The 22,892-nt window shown below is 34.0% G+C and overlaps 3 protein-coding genes across 3 annotated transcripts; all 3 read left to right on the top strand.

The window, feature by feature from the left end:
• Positions 1 to 515: 515 nt before the first annotated feature.
• Positions 516 to 3,932, top strand: LOC145316930 (uncharacterized). Its single transcript, XM_080157759.1, has 8 exons — positions 516 to 635; positions 895 to 1,021; positions 1,255 to 1,303; positions 1,552 to 1,642; positions 1,941 to 2,025; positions 2,385 to 2,517; positions 3,117 to 3,242; positions 3,718 to 3,932. Exons 5-8 carry the CDS (start codon positions 1,982 to 1,984, stop codon positions 3,775 to 3,777), a joined length of 363 nt encoding a protein of 120 aa, XP_080013885.1. The 5' UTR covers positions 516 to 635; positions 895 to 1,021; positions 1,255 to 1,303; positions 1,552 to 1,642; positions 1,941 to 1,981; the 3' UTR covers positions 3,778 to 3,932.
• Positions 3,933 to 10,971: 7,039 nt separating this feature from the next.
• LOC145315441 (uncharacterized) lies at positions 10,972 to 17,042 on the top strand. Its single transcript, XM_080155422.1, has 2 exons — positions 10,972 to 11,531; positions 16,789 to 17,042. Exons 1-2 carry the CDS (start codon positions 11,480 to 11,482, stop codon positions 17,040 to 17,042), a joined length of 306 nt encoding a protein of 101 aa, XP_080011548.1. The 5' UTR covers positions 10,972 to 11,479.
• Positions 17,043 to 17,215: 173 nt separating this feature from the next.
• On the top strand, positions 17,216 to 19,199 carry LOC145315440 (uncharacterized). The gene is made up of 3 exons (XM_080155421.1): positions 17,216 to 17,407; positions 17,728 to 18,531; positions 18,993 to 19,199. Exons 1-3 carry the CDS (start codon positions 17,216 to 17,218, stop codon positions 19,197 to 19,199), a joined length of 1,203 nt encoding a protein of 400 aa, XP_080011547.1.
• Positions 19,200 to 22,892: the final 3,693 nt, after the last annotated feature.

Here is a 22,892-nt window from a genome sequence, read left to right as displayed (position 1 = left end):
AAAGAGGGGGAGGTAGTTAACTGTAATTTATGCTATAGATCTGTTTTCTATACATTTGCTCTGAAGTAAGATTGATATTTTTACTGGGCATTAGCTTTCAGGTTATATAAAAAGGGACTACTTCCTGGTTTTATTTTTGCCAAGGGGACGTCACTGTCCAGACAATTTTATTTCTTTTATTTGTCACCTTTGGTCGTCGAGACAATACCTAGATAAAATTAACAGGATGTCTGTATACCGAAGGGTCTAGCTAACCGCTGGACCTACATGGTTGTTCTTTGCTCTGTAGCTTACCATATGTCCTGGGAAGGTTCATAAATATTTTGTGGGAGTGTACTATTACTCTCCCCAGAGAAATCTTCACTAGAAAAAAATTATCACTTTCCTCAATTTTTTTTTTCTTATTAAAACTAGAATTGTTTATGGGGGGTCGGTTTCCTCTACGCCTTGATTTCCCCTAGGGGCATAGCCGCTAGTGAATAAATATGTCAGAAATTGCAAGTCATGAATTGACTACCTATCAATTGTAAAATATGGAAATATTGCTTAATTTAGTGGTGTTAATAACAAGGACGTTATTGACCAGATCAGAGAAGATGTCCGCGCACACAGAATTGTGGTCTTCAGAGAACAAGGTTTGGATTTTTCGTTGCGTATCTACACATATTCACTTTTACTGTCGGTCCGTCCATCTCTAAAGCTATGGGGGAAATGCATTGTTCTTAGCTTTCATTTAAGATGTACTACTGATTTTTTTTGGTAAAATTTTTTTTAAAATTAATGTTATATTCCTTTTATTGGCCCCCCTTTTGAAAAAATCCCTCCTAATGTAGTTTAAAATACATGAGATTAATCCAGACTCTAATCCCAGTGCTTTACTTTGTTTTAATTTAGGTGGGATAACTCCTGAGAAGCATCTGGAAATTGGGCGCTGGTTTGGCGACATCGAGTCCACCTTCTACAACCATCCCAAGTCTCCACACAGAGATATTTTTAGAGTCTCCAATGACAGATCTGAAGGGTTAAACATAAAAACTTAAACTTTTCCCAAAATAAGATTCATTTTTTTAAACGGTAATTTATCTATCAATTTATCTTGGTAGGTATCATAAAAAAATTTTATGCATAGTCACAATGTGTGTAAACGTAAAGTGTGTGTTTGAACATGACAAAGCATTTGATATTTTTTTTAATTAAAGTTATTCATAAAGCAAGCAAAAAATGAATTTCAATGTTTAAATTCTAATAATCTAGATGTACAAACGTTGGACGAACAGGGTGGCATATCGATGGAAGTTTTCAGGTGGCTTTAATTTCTTTAGAAAAATATTTGAAACCTTAAATAAAATCATTAATTCTGTGTGCTTTCATTCAAGTTGGCTAGCGAGCACCAACAACTCCCTTTCCCTTATTTAGCCCTGTGTGGCTACCCTGGCCTGTACCCAATTTTTTTAAAGGGGGGAGGGTGTTTCAGTGTTCAACTATGCACTTTGAGGGAAACCGCCAAGTAATTTATTAATTAAAGAACATTGTTTGGTATTTTTATTTCAGGCGGAGCCGTTTTCACACTCTTTGTATCATATAATAAATGTTCCCACCGTCAGTTCAACTTCTTTTCTTCCCCTCACTGATCTAATAGAAGGTAGACTCTTTGTATCATATAATTAATGTTCCCACTATAAGTTTAACTTCTTTTCTTTCCCTCGAAGATTTAATAGAAGGTAGTTAATGGAAGGCTCTTATTTTATGACAATATATGTTTTTTTTTGTATTGTTTAGATAAACACTTTTAATTATATCAGCAAGGGAGAGGCATTAGACTGTTAATAACTCTGGTTCCCAATATTTTAAACCAAGTTATCGTATTAATTGGCTGAAATATAGCTTTCAACTTTTATTTGCAATTTAATATAAAAGAAATTAATTTTTGTATATTTAAGGATTGGACGATGAAAGACGACAATTTTGGGATTCATTGTGGATGGTTTCAGATTCCAGAGATATAGTACATCCACTTATTTATAGGTATAGCAGATAATTTGGAATATATACACAAATCTACTTAATTTTGCGACATCCTGCCATTCAAATTTTAGGGGAAAATTAACCTGAAATAATGTAGTGTTTATAATTTGGTAATTTATTTCACACACCCGTCTTTTCCTCGGAAATGGGGTTTGGAGTCACTTTTTACTCCCACGTGCTGCGACTCTGTTGTTACTTTATGTGAGGCTATCAACTACGCCCCTAGCATCTAGGGGCCCTTTGTTTGAAGAAGGATATTGGAGAGTGGTACATATAGTTTAAAACTATCCCAAGACTTAATTAAAGCTATATTATAGCCTAAAACAATACTTATATTTTTATTGTATTATTTTGTTTAGTCACCCAGAAACTGGGAAGCCTGTACTGTGTTTCCACCTTGGCATGATTGGAGCATTTGTACAGAACTTTGCTACTAAACAACAGAAAATATTTTCACCTGAACAGTCACAACAGGTTCTGGATCAAATCCAGGTAGGAATATATTTAAATGTTAGTAAGAAACAAGGTAAATGTTTACCACTAGTAACTCAGCAACAATAGGTTAAAATACAGTAGAAAATATTAGTTAGGGAGGGGATACTGAGCTGTTTATGACACTAGTCCCTAATGTTTTATAACAACGTTTTCTTAATCATTGGCTTAACTTTTGGGAACCACTTGAATTTCGATTGTTTGGTCCATTAAGTTGAGTGTCCAAACGTTTCAACTACTAATTATAATTTACAGAATTGGCAATTTTGTGGATCATCATTGGGGATGAAAATCAATTTATCGGCCATTGTCTTATTCCTTTAGATTCACAAGAAAATATAGCATCTTACACTTATTTATCATCTGCAAATGTGTTTGTTTGTATTTGTATGTTGTGCGAGTAAATGAAACCCCAAAGGAAAAGCTGCATGGTATGAAAAGTCGAACGGACGTTCAGAATAACCAAATTATTTATTGAATTTTTACTCAAGTTTAAAAATGTATTGTGTTTTTAAAGTATGTAAAAAAATTTAAAGAATAATTTGGAGGAACTGTTTTAAAGCGTATTATTTCTCTTTTATTTAGAAAATATATTTCAGGATGAAATAACAAAGCATTCAGATCTTATTTACCATCATAAGTATTTGCCAGGAGATTTTATTATCTCTGATAATTTAGCTGTTGGGCATGAAGCTTCTCCTGATACTCAGCTACCCAGATCTCAGGTAGGATATCTACAGATACCTAGAATCCAGGTAGGATATCAAATTATTCAGGCCCCTAGATACGTAGATAGTATTTGCTGGAAGATTTTATTATCCTGGACAACAGATTCTGGGTACCTGTACAACTAGATATCCATATATAGATGTACAGGTACCCAGAATCTAGCTATAACATATTTAGGTATCTAGTTATACAGATACCCAGGATTTAGGTAAGATATATACCTAATCATTCAGTTCCATAGATAACATGGCAGAAAGGATATCTAGCATTCAATTATGTTTTCAAATGGAATGACTTAGTTCTAAAAACATGTGCAACAACAATATAACCAGTAAAGACTTGGAGATTTAGATGTTTTACTTTAACTATTCTTTATTTAATGTGCTTCTTTTATACGACGTTTTCGTCTGTAGGGGATGAACATTGAACTTCCTCCGCAATCCCTGGAGTTTTATGAACTTCTTATTTTAGATTGGACTACGAGTGATGCATAGAGTGACAATAGCTGGCAAGCATAGGCCTAAAAAGTGACTCAAATCAAACATCTTTAAAGACAAGTGTTTTCTATCATAGTTTAACATTTAATAAAATTTTACCAAAAATATCTTAAGTATTATAACTTTGCTTACAATGAATGTATTATAATAATATATTTAACATATTACCTAATAAATTCATAAGAAGAACTTATTTTTTTTCCTTCTTAAAATTGTAACTTTGTAGTGATATTTTATCCAGGAAAAATCTGTTTTGCCTTAGTGTCACTCTATATAACAAGTACATTTGGTATCATATCATTGAAATCATTTCATTTCAATAAGGGGGGGGGGGGAGTTTTGACACATTTGCGTAAACCTGGTATATAGGTTTATCTTTGGAATGAGAGGATACGTTATTAAAGATTAAATCATTTTTATATGATGAATTTTCCAAAGTTTTAAGATTTTTTTGATAGGCCCCAAGGTTCCGTAGCTCCAGGCCTCCAGGTGGTCTCTGTACAGGTAAAAATGAGAAGAAAAAATTTTTTTAAGACTTAGAGGTCAACTAATAAAACAAAATATGCATCTTTTTGAATGTTATTCACATATTTGAAGAAAAAACATGCCTATTTTGTTTCGTAAGCTGATCTCTAACTCTTTAAAAAAAAATTTTTTTCAATTTTACCTGTACAGAGACCACCTGGAGACCTGGAGCTTCGGAACCTGGAGGCCTATCCAAAAAAAACTTAAAACTTGGGAAAATTTATCATATAAGAATGATTTTATCTTTTATAACCTATCCTCTCAGTCCAAAGATAAAGCCTATATACCAGGTTTACGCAAATATGTCAGAATTCCCCCCCCCCCTTAATTTTTACTGGACACAATTTGGAGAGCAAATAAATTTTTTCTTTGAATGACATAACCCTCTCTGTGTGTATTTGAACTCCTTCTTTCAAACTTAGTGAACCGTGTCATTGTTTACTTTTAATTTGTCAAGCTTTAAAATGTTAGTAAAAATAAATGGCAAAATATCTTTTATTGATTGCTGATCTCTTATAGCCCCCCCCCCCCCTATTCCGCGGCGCCAGGGTCTTAGTTTTAACTAAGTAATCTGAAAATGTTTAGGTATATGGTAGTGGAAGAACTTTTTTGGAAAAATATATTTTTAGTGAGTTAAGTTTAGAATAATTAAAGGTTGTAAAAGCCCGCAAGGACAGGGCAGAGTTAAAGCTCTACAGCATGGACAAAACATGTGGTCAAGAAATCGATTTGAGTGAAAGCACCCATGCAAGTTGTACACCTTCTTCCCCCTTTTAAGATTTTTTTATAAAGCCTCGGGGGGGGGGGGATATAGGGGTCCACTCCAACAAAAAGGGGAATTAACCAAATAATTTGATAATTGAGCTTCCAAATGATGCTGTGAGTATTGGTTTAAAAAATATGACGTAACAAATAAAATTAGCCAATGAGAGTCCACTACGCATGCCGCCATTGGTCAATAACGGCCTCTCATTGGCTAATTTTTTTTGTTACGTCATATTTTTTAAACCAATACTCACAGCATCCTTCCAAATCAAACTTTCACCCAGTGCAGTGTGTGTGTGTACGCAGTAAAGGTACAATTTTCACGAATAAGGGATTGGTTAATCTTAAAACAATGTTTAAAGATTCTTGTAAAGATAAGATACAATTTTAAAACACTAAAAAGAGCCAAAAGAAATGAATCTTAACAAATCAATTTTATACTTTTAGATAAGTTTTTGTTATTGTACATGACAAGGCAAAAAAAGAAGATATCAAGGCCTTTAAAATGTAATTTTTATAGATTTTTGCTATTGCTTATCCCTGCAAATCGAGTAAACTTTTAAATCATTGCCATGGACGGAGGGTAAGTAGCGAAGCAAAGTAATTTTAAGATTGTCATGTTGAATATCCTAAAAATTGAGGAGTGTACTATCCTGCAGGGCTACCCTGTTCCTAAAAATTGAGGTGTGTACTATCCTGCGGGGCTACCCTGTTCCTAAAAATTGAGGTGTGTACTATCCTGCGGGGCTACCCTGTTCCTAAAAATTGAGGTGTGTACTATCCTGCGGGGCTACCCTGTTCCTAAAAATTGAGGTTTGTACTATCCTGCGGGGCTACCCTGTTCCTAAAAATTGAGGTGTGTACTATCCTGCGGGGCTACCCTGTTCCTAAAAATTGAGGTGTGTACTATCCTGCGGGGCTACCCTGTTCCTAAAAATTGAGGTGTATACTATCCTGCGGGGCTACCCTGTTCCTAAAAATTGAGGTGTGTACTATCCTGCGGGGCTACCCTGTTCCTAAAAACTGAGGTGTGTACTATCCTGCCGGGCTACCCTGTTCCTAAAAATTGAGGTGTGTACTATCCTGCCGGGCTACCCTGTTCCTGAAAATTGAGGTGTGTACTATCCTGCGGGGCTACCCTGTTCCTTAAAATAGAGGTGTGTACTACCCTGCGGGGCTACCCTGTTCCTAAAAATTGAGGTGTGTACTATCCTGCGGGGCTACACTGTTCCTAAAAATTGAGGTGTGTACTATCCTGCGGGGCTACCCTGTTCCTAAAAAATCCAACATATTCAGACTTAATGGAAAACATCTAAAAATCTCTTTTATTAGATTATATACATTTCTTTCAGAATTATATCACTAATATTTTTGTAATATATGCTATGGGCGTAATATCTGCTTTGAGATTTGAAAAAAATAGCAAATCTAAGATTTTATCAACCTAAAATAATCCTAAAAAAATAAAGCAGTAAGGGTTTTTGTCTGTACATTATAATCTCGCTTACCACTGCACCGATTAAATCCTCCATTTTATAGAAGCTTTACATAGGTCCACGGAAGGTTTTAGACTATTTTGTTACCCCATCTCTAGAGTCTAGGCAGGAATCAACTAGTAATACTATGAAAATAATAATCAGTCTATTCAGGGCATTACAAGCATTCAATCTAATATAATATATAAGTACACCAACCACAAGTCTTTTTACGCCACGGCATTTATAACAGGGTGGTAGGGATAGGGCAATAGATATAGTAGATACGTGGATAGGGGAAAGTTTGTCGTCAATTTATCTTGCTATGGACCTCATTTATTGGTCAGTTCGTTCATCCAAAAGGAGGAAGTGGAGTTAAGACTAACTATCGTTATTTTACAGCACCTGAACCTGGAGGCCAAATCCAATTTTTTTAAATATAGGGAAACTACATCCCAAAAGGAAACTTTTTTTTGTGAAATAATCCAGGAATAGAAATAATCTATCCTCTCACTCCAAAGACAAAGCCTATAACCACTGTTTATGCAAAAGTGTCAGATCTGCCCCCCCCCCTCCCCCTTTTAGGCAATTAAAAGCGGCAACCTAATAAAATGGCCCCCCCACACACAAAAAAATATATATCTCTTTTGCAGAGTATCATTTATTTATCCTCCAAATTTAATTAAAATGCACGGGCCGTGCAGCACGGCTGCTGAGCACTTTCCAACAAACATCATTATTTTTTTAGAAGAAAAATATATTTTTCACGGTCGTTGCCATATCTCTGTCCCTGATAATTAGTACGCACAGAAAGAAAGGATGTGCAGCAGGAAAGTGAAAGTTGTATTTTTATGTTGAAAATGTCGCGGTCAATTGGGTTTACTACAAGGGTACTAGGGATAAGCAATACAGTTAAAACATGGACGATTACGCGGTGTTTTAGATAAAGGGGTCTTTGCATTGTAAAAAATCATTTTAAAAAAACACAATAGGTACAACATGATTTAACTGAAGGATCTTGCTAACCACTGAATCAATAGGGTTTTCCTTTACAATGAAGCTTCTCACACGTCCTGGGGAGGTTTATAACAATTTTAGTAGAGGGTGCCACAACCCTGTCAGAGAAAAAGATTCTTTAAAAAGTAAAATTGAAAATGGAGAAGGGTTACCCCTCCCCCTTCAAGTGCCCTTAGAGGCCTCTAATATATCCATAAACACTTTTGGAACGTATACAAGAATAACTCAATCGGTTTTTAAGTTTTTTAAAACCTATCCCCTTTATCCCGAGTTTTCTATAAAAATAAAGTCATTAAAATTGGTTATTTCCTAATTAGTTTAGTTATGTAATGTTTGCTAACAATAATTTACAAATTATGTTTTACTTTAATTTAATCTGGGCCGAAAAATCCATTAAAGAAAATCAATATTATTTTTTATACGCATGGTTTCTTCTAAAATGCTTATTACACAACATTTCCCCCTTTGAAAAATTTTGAAAAGAAAATTTTCAATTGGTTTTTTCTTTTTATGTAAAATTGTTTGATATTTTATTCATGTCCGTTAGGATCACGCTAACAGTTTCTATTGCTTAGGGGAAAATTGTCAAACAACTTTCAATTATACATTTTAAAGGAAAAGGTTTAAAAAATTGGAGATTTTTCTAGAAGCTTTTACTCTTGGAAGGATGAAGGTGCCCTCCCCAAATTAGTTATAAAACAACCTTGTACCTATAAGAAGCTTTATTATGAAGGATAACTATATAGGTTCTGTTACTTTTGTATAATGATTATACTATATGACTGTAAATTATTATCTAGACATGAATACGCAAATGACGCATAACTATAATTATTAATCCATATTAATTTATGATGATTTCCAGTGGCGTGCGAAGCACTTTGTCTAGGGGGGGGCATTTTGAAGATTTTGTAAAATTTTGCCCCCCCCCTAAATCAAAGTGCCCCGGGGGGGCACTTTGCTTTAGGGGGGGGCATTTTGATTATATATACTAATTTTAAATAAGGGCGTTTTAAGGGATGGGATTATTTGATTATGGGCCTCCTATTCCATTTCCCTTCTTCCCCAACCCTTCCCCCATCCCTATTTCCCATTTATATCCCCCACCTCTTCCCCCCCACCTCTTTCCCCCCATCTCTTCTCCCACATCCCTTCTCCCCACCCTGCAATGACCGAAGGGAAGGGAGCTAGAAAGCATCTTCGAAAAAAAAGTACAGAAGATAAATTAACCTATTTATTACACTAGTCCCCAATATTTCATATAAAATTTTCTTATTCGTTGGCTCCAGGGGCGTCCAAGCTTTTTTTTTTTTGGGGGGGGGGTAAAATGGCGCGCAAGGCGCGCCGCAAATTTTTTTTACCCCCCCTGAAATCTGTTGGCAGGGGTAAATTTAGTTTACCCCCCCCCCAAAATTTACCCCAGGGCGAACCGCGCAAAAATTTTTTTTATTAGAGATTTTTTTATTTTTTTTTGGGGGGGGGGTAAATACCCCCTCCTAAATGGTTGGGGGTGCCTACAGCACCCCCAGGGTAGGAGTAAATTTTAAATGGGGGGGGGGGGGTAATCGCCCCATTACCCCCCCCCCTTGGACGTCTATGGTTGGCTCAACAACTTTGGGGACTTTAATGGAATTTTGATTGGTTGGTTAATTAAGTCGAGTTTCCATACATTTCATCCACTAATTGTAATCTATATAAGGGGTAATTTTGTGTATCATCATTGGGGATGTACAAAATTTCTTTGGTAAAAAGTTTATATTATACAAAATAAAATACTTCCTATAACCTGGTTTGTTATGTTCAGTGAAAAAAGATTATAACCTAATTTCTACACTAATTTAAAAATTTGGTAAGGTTAAATGAATAGTAACTGTCTGTTTGGCGCGAAGCGCCAAATTTTTTTTTTGGAGTATTTCTTGATCTTTTTTTGGAAACTGGGATAGTTTTGCTTTTTGTAGGGTAGGGGGCAAAAAGGGGCATTTTTGTTGACCAGGGGGGGGGCAAAATGGGGCATTTTTTAACATTTAGGGGGGGGCGGTTGCTAGGGGGGGCAGGGGGGGGCGTTTTGGTCGCTAGGGGGGGGCGATTGCCCCAAATGCCCCCTTCGGTTCGCACGCCACTGAATTGATTTCATCGCCAAAATTTATCATGAAATAATTAATGCATATGCCAAATAGATTTTCATTTATGACCTTAATATTCTATAACAGGAGCATAGCGTCTCTCTGAAATCAATATATTATTGCTTGGATGTTGCACCAGATTTTTAATTATTCTGTTAAAGTGGTGTTCGCAGCTGGCTAAAATAACGATACCTCCATCCAATCCCTTTACCCTATACCATTCCCTCCAACTGGATGAGAAAACTAACCAATTATTGTTGTCCATATTATCAAATTAAACTGAAGACAAGCCTCTATCAATAAATCAATGTATATCTATTCCCTGTGGTTAAAATTTATAAGTCCCAGAATGCGTAATACCTATTAAGATGTCAAAAATTGTATAACTCCTGCAATGTCAGATACGTGACCGTCATAGTAGAGAGGAGATGAGATAAGGGGCTTTTTACTTAGACTTGAAAAAATATAAAAACCACTTTACAGAGGAGATGATTTGGCCATTTCCCCCAGAGTTTCTTTGAGAAATAAGGAGATGGTGAGTTATTTGTGTTCGACAGGAGGCACTTTGCAGGCGAGCGCCGTTGAAGTTGGACGTGTACATCCTTGTTATTAGTCCAAACCAAAGAGAAATAAAAAGGTTTAGTTTGGTCGTAACGATATTTTTTGTGTTAATAACATAACACAAATAAAGTGTTTTATATGGATTAGTTTTTACCTAAATGTCACGCATCATAGAGTAGTCAGGGGGTTGTTTGTGTGTGTGTGTGTGTTGGGTTAAGTAAGAGTGAACATACAAAAGTTTGAACATTTTTTCTTGTTCGTCAATTTTTTGAGCTTTTATTTATAAAATAGAATAAAGGGCTCTACCTCCTTCAGATTTGACTGTGGGTTTATTCAAAATTTTTCATGATTGGGCCATTTCTTGTGAGAAGGTGGTTGACTTAACCAACCAGCAAATAGCACAAATCCTGCCTAGGGTCAGTACTAAATCATTTAGTAGAGAATCTACTCTTCAGATAGACTCTAGAAATAAAATTTGCCTTCCCAATGGAGAGTGAATTATTATGTTTTGGGGATGCATGATTCGAAAACTTCGGGTAGCCATAAATATTGGAGGCCCTAACCACCATCGCTATAGGAACCTCCTGAACCTTACCTAACCTAACCTAATCTTTGCAAAACAAATATGTATTTGTTAATTACAATATTTATTTAACTTATAATTTGGTTGGGTTTAAGAGTGCTTCGACGGATTTGTTTATATAAATTGATTTGTTGTAAATAATTGGAAAATTGATTCTTAAGATTTTAAAGATTTTTAGTGAATTACAAGAAGGTAATTATACTCAGAATTGATAATGGGCTAATAAGATGAAATAATTAGCTGTAATGTATTAACACAGAATATAATCAAAGCCAACATGTGAAAATGTAAGGGCATGTAGTCCATTTCAAACTTTGCTTCGGATCACTGGCTCCATCCACAACCAACCCAGACAAATCTTTGACAAACTGACATTGTTGTACACTGTCCATGTCCACTAGTGAATGAGTGTGTGTGTGTGTGCGTGTGTGTGACGAGTTTTTACACAATTTTCCAGTCCATGGGGAGGATATAAGTGGTGAAAGTTGCAGGACATTGCAATTTTATAAATAAATAAAAAAACAGTGATTCATTGATTTTAATTTGATGAAAAAACAAAAGTTATAATGCTAATTGAAAAGAAATAGTTCTAAATAAACTATGTGTTTATATAAAAATCTAGACGAGTGAAAATTTTACTAGTGAATCGAATTGTTTGACTATGGTGATCTGGAGGCCTACAGGAGTATGATGAATATAAAAATGCTCAAGTGGACACCTGTATTCTTTATATTCTTAGGTTAGTATCAGCAATGGATGGAGAACATTATTATACGTGGATATCATGACAGGGGAAAAATTGTAGATAATTTAGCTTGCTACAATAAAACTTGTTTAATGGTCAGTTCGTTCACAAAGTTTGAGATGAGGAGATGGGGTTAGATGAAGGTAATGTTATTTTAGTTTCACTTTATTGAAGAACATTAGAATCTGGTGCAAGATCCAAGTAATAATATATCAATTTTCAGACCTGTTAGAAACACTGACAGTCTGACGATATTCATTTTTATGTTTGTTCATTGAATCGCTCTAAATGGAAAAGCCAATATGGACGATAAAATTTATGTAAACCATTACGACTATCAGCAAAATTATCTTTCTGTTGATTAAAATTATTAGTTGAAAAGTTTGGACTAAGTTAAATTTAATACAATTGCCTAACGTATTTATGAAACATTCGTCACTAGTACAATTTACAATACATTATCTTCACCCTCCCTGCTTGAAATAAAAGTGGTCGTCGTTGACCTCTTTGAAACCTCGAGAAATGCATGGCCCCTGCATATTGTAGTATTTCATTACCATGAAAAGGAATAAAACAATGGCCGATCTGAATAGATGTACATTAGACTGGCCCAAAAAAACATGAATTTTTAAATCTTTACCATATCAATTTGCGGATACCTTGAAGTTGTTACCGGCTCAAATGTAGACCTTTTAGTGAAAACGAGACCTCTCTAAAATGAAAATTGATCTCCAAATTTCAATCGGAAGCTTTTTATCAAAAACTTCATATTTTCATGATTTTAACAAGAAATAATTAAAGAACTGCCAACCTAAAATAATGTAACAAGAGTTCAAATATGAAGCAATCATAAAAAGTAGACAGAACTGCCATTCCTGCCGAATAATTCCGAAAAACGTCTAAAAACATTGTTTTATTTAAATTGATAATTTGTGTAAGAAAATGAACTAAAACAGTAGCTATTAGTCTTATGAGAAGAGAAATGATGAAAAACTCTAAAAAATATACATTTTAAAGACATAAAATAGGAAAAGGTGTTTTTAATAAATTTCATGGCTCAACAGACATTATCGCCAATAAAGAGACAATTTACTTAAATAAAAAATTAAATAAAGGTAAAAAAATATGTAATATATTATTCTCATATTCAACTTTAAAAGAAAAACATACTAATAAAAAAATTAATATTGCAAAAAATAATTTGATTGTTTTTTATTAAACAAAGAATAAAGAGTAAGGCTTATCTTTAATTTTTTTTTCTTTAATAATTTTGCAGTATGAATTAGCTTTCCCAAATTATTGTAATTGTACATTAATAAATTTTTATACTTTCTTTCTTCATATGTTTATTCCTGGTGATTTTAATATTTCATTTCAATGTTTGTAAACAAACAGACAGAAAATTTGATGTTTTGCTTTATGTCTGGTGTAAGGGTTTCATAATTTGGGGAAGAGAAGGTGAAAATAAATATGCATTTTACGAGATAGCGATAGATTTTTTATTAAAATCAATTATAGGGCTAAAATCTACAAACAATACATAACCTATTTTTACATTCCGCACATTGAAAAGCGATTTAGACCTTTATTTGGGCCACACTAATGTACATCCCAAATGATGATACACAAAATTACTCCCTCTGGAGATTACAATTGGTTCTTGAAACATTTAGACACTCATTTTCATGAACCAACCAACGAATAAGAAAACGTTAATATAAAACTTTGGAGAATAGTGGAATAAATATCCCAATGTCCTCCCTGACCAAAGATACTAAAGATATAACACAATGTACATAAATTCTGATAAAGCATGTTTGTAAGCTGACAGATAAAAGTGCTATTACTATAATTGGTAATGTTCGTTTGTTGGCAGTCTGAATTTTGAACTTAGTCCTTTTTATCTACTTTTTAAAGTAATATATCATCCTGTATCTTAAAAATTTGATTGAAAGGAAGCTAACATTTTTCGCGCATTTCTCACGATTCACTTGCCGTGGTAAAACAAACTAGAATTCTCAAAACCTCTGTGAGTTAATTTATTAGTGTTGAGTCGGAAACCTCCACCCATTAATTCTTTTTCAATGGTTGTTAACAGGAAATTACAGTACTCTCTCTCTCTCTTTCTTTATGTCCTAACAATGGATGTATTATTAATTGGATCTTACACCTGATTTTCATGTTCTCCAATAAAGTGAAACTTGCAGCGCGCTAAAATAACGACTATCCCCCTACCACCACTTTTACCACATCCCCTCCCCTCAACCTGGGTGAAAGAATTGACCAATAAACGAGACCCATGTTAGCAAGCTAAATTGACGACAATTTTTCCCTGTCATAATATCCACGTATATTCTACATCCATTGTCTTAACATTATACAAAGTAGGGATGAGGGGGACGGGGATAATGCAGAGATCTTGTAACCAATTATATTAGAGCACAGCAGTTGGTGCTTTCCCTCAAAGTGACTAGAGAGCACTGAACTTCAACCTCTTATGCCCGATAAATTAATGTACATCCCAAATGCTGATACACAAAATTACTTATTCTATAATTAATGGTTGATACGTTTGGACACTCAATTTAAAACCAACCAATCAAAATCCATAAAAAGTCACCAAAGTTGTTAAGCTAACGAATAAAAAAACATTACTATAAAACATTGGTGACTACTGTAATAACAAGCCCAATGTCCCCTCCCTACCTACTTTAAACTACAGATGATATGGGATTTTGTGATATTATTGAATATCCTTAAATTCCTGATTACGAGATTTCTACTAACACCCCTCCCCCCCCTGACCATTTTAGAAAAGAGATTTACATATTCATTCTCTTTACAAAAAGAAAATACTAAGTTAGAAAATGAAACTAAGGCCTTAACATAGAAAATATGTGAGCCAAGTTTCAATATTTCCGAGTGTTAACTATTTTGATTGAAGGCCGGAGAGTAAGAGAAATTCATATAAAAATACATTCAAATTCCAACTGTTTTGATAAAGCCATATATAAAATTGCACCATGTTTTCCGGTATCCAAAAGAATAAGCCAATTAAATTATTTACTATTTTATGAATTTTTTTGCTTTTTAATATACCAAAATTGTTTAGGTAATCAAGTCTAAATGCAAAATTTGTGTTGATAATATTTCATCATCCAAATGTTTCAAAGTAGTTTTTTTGCAATAATTTGCAACCCCATAGCAGATTAGCTAATCGGTAACTGTATAGATTTCCATAAAAATTAAATTAATGCAAAGAAGTTTAAGATAATTAAACGTATTTTTCTAGTAGATATTAACTTTTTAAAATCAAAACCACAGAGCATAAAAAACTTACACAGAACACACATATATTTTTAAAACTTAATCCATTTATCATATACTTGATATAACATTTGAGATTTATAAGACCTTACTAAAAATGCCACAACCAAATAAAACTTGATAAATGATATTAAAATCTTATGGTTATGCCCTTAGCATCTATGAGATGCAAAACATATTAAGCTATATTATTGTAAATCTGTATTTTTAATTTTATTAAAAGCAATGCTTTTCTATAATTAGGGTCGGCCCGACCGTACGTCCATAACGGATAGCACTTTTCCTTTATTTCAAACATTTTATAATTGTCCTATCGACTTCAAATTAGAAATTAATGTTATGTTAATTAGGTTCTGACACTACAAGAGTTTTTGTTCGTTTGTCCTTCCATCTGTTTTTAAGCTTTACTTTTATGGTTGTTCTCATCCATGTTATAATACTTTTTAACTTTGTTGACCAAAGTACTTTCAGTTGTAAATTATTAGATGTAGAGTTTTATAATTATGTTTTCAGGGTGATGGTTTAAAAAAGCAAAATATTATAATTATTACAGGGAAAAATTTAGGTTGCTATTTCCTCTGTCATTTATTGGCCAGTTTGTTTATCCAGTAGGAGGGGAGGGAATGGGGTACAGGGAGGGGGATCATGATAATTAAGCCCGTTACAAGTTTCACTTTATTAGACTGCATGATAATCTGGTGTAAGATTCAAGCAATAATAAATCCATTTTGGGACAATATTTTTGTCGACCATATGGCATATGCCATTGCAAACATATTATTGACTTAAAGAAATTCTTCAGCGGTTGCCAAGATCTTAAGCTTTAGAGAGACAGACGGACAGAATTAGATCGTTCTACTTTCTATTAAAAATTTAGTATCTATCCTCTAGAGATGAGGGTTGAGGTCAGGGAAAAGGCCTAAATCCACCCCAACGCATTCATATGAAGTTCCCTGAAAAAGTTTAACCCATTTAGAGAATTTAGGATATTATAGGATAGATTTTATATGCGTATCATCTCTATAAGTATTCGCTTCCCTCGCAGACTGTCTCACTCAATTACTCCCTTCTTCAAACAAAGTTGTTTACCGCTCTATTAGTATATGCAATTAGAGTTCCCATAGATTATATGATACTAGCGGCTTCGCCCCTAGCCTCTAGGGGCTTTGCCCCAAGAGGTATAATTACATCTTCTATTACTTACCCAGCAGAACGGATCGCAAATTTTCGCACCTACCCAACAGGAAAACATTTTCTCGATTAAATAACGAATTCGCAAAATTCGTAAAAAAATAGTCTAATGTGTTCTCAAGAAAATTACTACTGGTGCTGCTCATAGTCTAATGTGTTCTCAAGAAAATTATTTTTTTTGGGGGGGGGTAAATTTTCATTTTTGGGGGGGTTGGGGGTGTCCCATCCCCCAAGAAAATAGCTAAAAACCACCACAGGACCGATAGGTAGATACCTTGAAGAGTAGAATCCGATCGGTTCAGTGGTTACCAAGATCTTAAGGGACAGACAGACGGTCATACGGACAGACAGACATCGTTCTACTTTGTATTATAGATTAGAGTATATTACCATATATGTCAGATAAACGCCACTTAATTTTCAATTAATTTATATTTGACCAATTTTTTCTTCAATATTTCCTTTTTGCTAGTAATAGTATAAATGTTCTCGTTTGTACTTTTTAATAGCCTAGTGGCTGCGCCCATGGCATCTATAGGCTTTGTATTCGAAAACATCCTAAACTTAAATATAAAATTAAATAGCCTAAAACTGTACCGGGCCCAATGTAAAGGTTTTCTAAAATAGAGAACTTAATCGTTTTAGTAATATTAAGATCTTAAGATACGGACCAAAAAACCTTACTACTTTATATAATAGGATTGTTCATTAGTTTTATTTGAATTTGTTTCAGGTGTGCCATATAGTGAGTGTGTGGTGGACTATGAGTATTCTGATTATCAAGACATAATAACATACAATAACCCTGGCATAACAACCTATAACAACCCAGATATAACAACCTATAACAACCCAGATATAACAACCTATAACAACCCAGAATATAGCTATGATGAACCTGCAGTGATATCTTACAGTTATGATGAACAGCAACCAGATAATTCAGAAAAACTGGATCCACCTATCCAGGAAAATACTTTAAAATAATCATTATTATAAATAATTGATAACAAACGTGAATTATACAGAAGCTTTTTTACTAAAAGTTATTACTAGGCGAAATTTCACGATAAAGGTATTTTTATAATCAATCTTTAATATAAAGAGAGTGCTATCTCATCTGAAGATAATAGTTATAGCCTCAAAAAAAAAAAATTTTCATGTTATTTGTAGTATTCATTCTAGCAACAAAGAAAAAAAGCAAATTTCAAATTACTGATGGATCTTTTGGAAATACTATTTTATTATTCAAGTATTGGCCTCAGGTTTCTTTGCGGTCAGACAGCCATTTATACAATAGTAATAACCCTGTATACAAGAAAAGGTTCAAACTAAAGAAGAAATTAAATAAGGTAAAAATTGTCCACTAAAGTCAAAATGTGAAATTCTTTTTTTGTTAGTTAGAACATTTAGGCGAAGGGGGATTATACTATATTAAACTATCATTACCAAAACACATTCTTGATTTGGGAAAGTTCGATTCATTGATATAAAATAAAAGACAAAAATGATATTACGAGATAAAAAAAAACAACCTTAAAATAGATTTTCCCAAAAGGTTTTAAGCAGTGTCTATTAGTACTATCTTGCTTGTTTGTCAATTCTAGATTACACTATTATTTGAAATAAATGTATGATTTGTAAATGGTTAGTATTTTTTAAAATGTTTCAGAATGCAGCTCGTAACTACACAGCATTACTAAGTACAACTCTTGGCCCAGTCAAATATCACATCAGCGAGGAAGATGACTTTATTGACAACATTAAAGATGATCAGATTGACAGTGATGAAAATTTTGATAATGGCGGCGAAAGAGATCTGCTGAGAAATCATCAAATGACGCAAGATAACTTAGGTGATAAAATTGCAGAGAATCTTATTGATAAATCTACTCCCCCTTCTTCTAACTGGAAGAATTGGCGCTATAGTGGAATATCATACGAGGACAGGAAAAGAAAAGCTAAAAGTACAACCACCACTTCTGCAACAACAACTGCTACAACAACAACACAAAATTCAGTTGATATAAATGATGATCAAGTTAATACCTGGCCTTCTTGGGACTTCAGCAATCATAATAATATCATTGAGGTTAATAAAGGTGATGGAAGTAATAATTATGCTGATGAAAAAGAAATGATTGATAAAGAAGCTTCAATTCAAGTTATGACAGTAGCAACTGCCTCTCCCAAAAATTCCTACACCCCAAACCCTTTAGATTATTACCCAAGCACCCAAGAACCATCAAATTACTCCCCAGGTCCTAATGACTACTCCCAAAGTACTCAATCCCCTCAGGTGTTTCCCAAAAGTACTCCCACTCCCCAAGTACATCATCAAGGTACACCCACTCCCTCAGGGTACGCTCTGAGCACCCCAGCTTCGATGATCCACATGTTAAGCACCCACACCCCGCTGGAGTACACCCATGTACCGGATGGTTGGAGACTCCACACCCCGCCTTATAATCCTCAGGTCAGTTTTTGGTTGGTGCTTTTATAAAAAGAACATTGTTTAAAATAAATTGAAAACTAGATGGGGAGGTGGGGAGTGTAGGCCAGGTTAGGTAAGGTTAATTTGGGTATAGTGGTTAGCCCCACTGGGGTTATGCATGAAAAAAAACTACATTTATTTATTTTCAATCTATTTTAGAAATAAAGGGGATGGAGTGTTATTGCTCAACAGGCACTTTGACTGAAAGCACTTTTTGGTTTTAGTGGAGAGGCTAATATAAAACCAGTTTTGACACTCTATGCGTAGTAATATTAAAAAATCCTGGATATAATTGCTTTAAATATAAGAAAGACAATCAAGGTCCCACCTATATTTTTGTAAGCTTATAAAGACAAAATTTATAATTTTTTCAATCTACATTTTATTGTTTAACCAAATTGTGTGTGCTATCCTAATACTTATTTGTTCTTGTTTTATTCTAGATTGATTTAACCACAACTCCTTTACCAATGACCAATATGAAGCATACTGATACAATGTATATTCCTCTTGGAAAACATACAACAGTGGGAGATGCCTCCAAGAGTATTAATGTTGACAATCATAAGTATCCACATCATGCTACCAGTTATACTGTCAAGAATATTAATAACAATGTCTCTACTGATGACAGGAATATTTATGTTTAATAAGATTTAGCTTTATTTATCTTAGATTTTCAGTAGGACGCCTTATACTTATCTTTCTTTAAAAACTTTCCTTGGACCCATTAAGTTTATATCAAAATAATAAGAAAATCCAAATGAAAAAAGTACTTATCCTACTACCTAACACTTTTCAAAATATAAATAATTTATCATAATATAAAAAAATTATAATCGTCTCTAAAGATTTAATAGAAAAGGGAATTAGAAAAACACCAACAACCCTTTAAATGTACCTTTGTCCGCAATTCCTAACTTTTTGTTGGCACTTCATCACTCTTTATATTGATGTCACGCATTTGAGTAGTTTTTTTATATTTTTTTAAACGTCTTTAGAGAGAAAGATAACCTAATATTTATTTTTAGATAAATTTTATTTTATTTAACAAAATATTGTATCAGTCCCTGGATAGCTATTCAACAGAGTGAATTCAAAAGATATGAAGTCCCAAATTCTGAAGAAGATTCTGGGTGAGTTATTTTTTTTCTCGTATTCATTCGAATCCGGTGTATAGGAACCGGTTCTCATCCATACGAAAAAACTATGTCTAGCATCGTATTATATCCAGCTTTCTACGAATATAGAAATGTACAATCATAAGATTAAGACTAGTTTTTTTAGCCGGTGACTTCGTCACCTCGGGGCTAAAAAAACTAGTTTTAATCTTATTATTGTACATTCTATATCCGCGGAAAGCCGTTTATAATACGATGCAAGAAATAACTGTGTGTGCGAATGGGGCGTTTGTCCATATTTAGGTATGGAGACCGCTCTTCTATGAGTACTACTAAAACCTAATTTTTAATGCAATACACATAGACATTCTCATCGTCGGTTCGTTTGTTTAGAATGCTTAACCCTCTATTCCCACAAGTATAATACGAATTTGGTTGAGCTGGTGGAAGCTCAACAAAAGACCCACGCGAAGTATTATGTTGCTTTAACCTAAGAATAAATGGTTGGTTTTGATATTCGATCAGAATTATATAAGTATGTTAAGTATTAAGGAAGGAAAATGTTTTTATAAAGTGTATTTATATCACAAGTGCATAAGTTAAGTATGAAAATATTTACAGGATAAGTGTTAAAATTATAAGTAGAGTAGGACAGAAATGTGCCCTAAGTCCCAAGCAGTGAATTGTGCTAAGTGTTAGAGTTCTAACATAAGGCCTGAGCTCAATTCATGCTAAGTACTAAGGGGCCTAAATTTAAACTACAATGCATGCCAAACAACTAAGTCATTACCTTTTAAAGCCAGAAAGAGAAGTTGATGGTAGGAGAGTTAGTAAATAACTGAATAAATTCAAGAGGTACATGCTATAACATTAGCTCTGGACCAGGATTTTAGTGTTTGTCTGTGCAATTAAATATCTGTGTGTTAATATGTGACGTAAATCAGGCATGGTTGTAGGCATACATATTTGAACTGGTTGTTTATATGATTACATTAACTATAAACATAATATCTTTAATAAACATATACTATTAGCAAATCACATACAGATTACCATGAATAGGCTAGCGTTACCCATATATTGTGTCATATAGGTAAAGATAGGCCTATGAATGCATAAATTGATACAAATAATGCCTTGGGCCTAGCTAAAGTAATTGTGTCTTGCCCCTGAGTGCTACTAGTTAATTGCAGGGCACGTGTCAATCAAAGGTTCATAATATGATCTATAAAGTGTTGACTTTATATCAAGCATAGATAGATAGTTGTGGATGCGAAGCATTTCTGTAAAAGTCTCATATGTACGTTCAAAGAATTTGAAAATTGAGGATCGCATCTCCAATGGGGGTAAGTTGTTAAAAAAGAAAAAAGAGAAAAAGAAAAAGTTTAGTAGTCCCAGTATATAGGCATATATAATAAACTATAAATGTATTCCAAGCTAAGTTAAATACGCTTTCCATTAAGAAAGTATGCTTTGCGTATTTTCATAGCTGGGTATACAAGATGATAAACCTCCCAAATAGAATACATTCTTTTCTTGAGGGGTTTAGTTTTATCTAACATTGTCACATCAATAAATGTTTTTGCGTTGGTTGTTCTGGATAGTTCAGCTTCTTCTGATGATGAACTAGGTGGTGAAGTGCTCTCGTTCGAAGTGTAGGTTGAGGTTGGGGGTGAGGTAGATATGTAGCCAAGGGCGTCCACTTGTGCTACCTCGTTTCCATTCTCGTCCAAGGTGATTGAGTGATTTTCCAGGTCATAGTAGAGTTGGTTGAGGTCATTTGTAGAGAGGGATAGTGTGCTGCTGGAGCTAATGTCACTATCGGTCTCCGCTCTACTATCTTCTGTGGTATTCAGGGCTGTATTTAACAAGAAATTCCTGATGGTGATGGACAGGTTCTCTGAGAATCCATCGTACTCTGGTGTGGTGATAATGTTGTTGTTCTCGTCTATAGTGTCAAGGTGTTGACAGGAACACAACCGCAATCCGTCCAAGGTAGGGTGGTGGTAGGGCTCCAATACTCCATGATCATCTAGGTTATCTCCAGGCTGGTCCATGGTAGATCCTAAAAAGAGTTAGTGCGCGTGCTCCAACCGGTTCCTTGGGGTATCCTGGCTATGGTAATCTAAACAAAAGAAGTTTTAATAATCTTTTATTAATCCTTTTATCCCTGGGATATTCTAGAAATTCTTTTCGTTACAGATAGACCTATAATGGATTGGTTAGTTATCTCTATTTCTGTTAAATATAACTGTTTCCTGAATATAAACAATATTTTATATAAAAATGTATAAGTACAATTAGTATTTACATATCGTATTAATTTCTTTGGTTACATTACTCGTATGTATGTAAAAATATAAGATTTTACTAACAATAGTTGGTAACCCTTTGTTTGTATATTTTGTATATGTACATATGGTTTATACCATTGTTGGCATTAGCTGTATTTATGTTATTTTTAACATGAATAAATTTTAATCATTTTAAAGACTAATATTTTACATTACGTCGCTGTCAAGTGTACCTTTTAGACTTAATATCTACAAAATATATCGTTCGACGTCCGTAATTAAATTTTACGTAACAATAAGTTGTCAACCCTTTGTTTATGTTTGGGCGGTCAAAAGTGATAGGGATTGGATTTGAGCGAGGTTATAAAAAGCTGGCGGCCCAGTAATTATGCTCATTTTATTAATAATTGTCTTTGCGAGCGGAGCTTGCGTTCGAGTGTTTAATTTTACCGCTAAATTCCAAGAGAATTTATATAAAAGTGATAAAATATAGTAATCCGTTTGTTTTATATGAATGTTTTTATGTTATAGATTGTTGATATGCCCATTATTGCATTCGTTAGCCGCTATTTAAGACTCAAGAATCTTATTTTCTTCGTCGATAAGGCCTTTATCACTGTATTTTTTGATCGAAAGTGGGTTAGAAGCAATATGGGTATATCTTCAATATATGACAATTTTGTTTTATATAATATTTGTAGTTTTGATAGGACATATCTGAGTCATCAGGTAAATTGACGTACCTTGTTTTGTTTACGTTTTCCGTCTGCAAAAGTTAAATTCGTTCATCGTAAACAAAACTTATATTGACACAGATATGTTCCATCATTCTATTCGTTTTAACTTTTGATTACAGCATCCCCTTTTTATAATCAAAATTTATGGAGTCCTGATTCAAATCTCCTATGACAGTTTTACTATAGGTTTT

This window comes from Acartia tonsa, chromosome 4 (assembly GCF_053477335.1).
Source record: "Acartia tonsa isolate MP-2025a chromosome 4, ASM5347733v1, whole genome shotgun sequence".
Taxonomy (NCBI): Eukaryota; Metazoa; Arthropoda; class Copepoda; order Calanoida; family Acartiidae; genus Acartia; species Acartia tonsa.
Note: the sequence above shows the minus strand (reverse complement) of the source record. Positions and strands in the feature narration are given on the sequence as shown.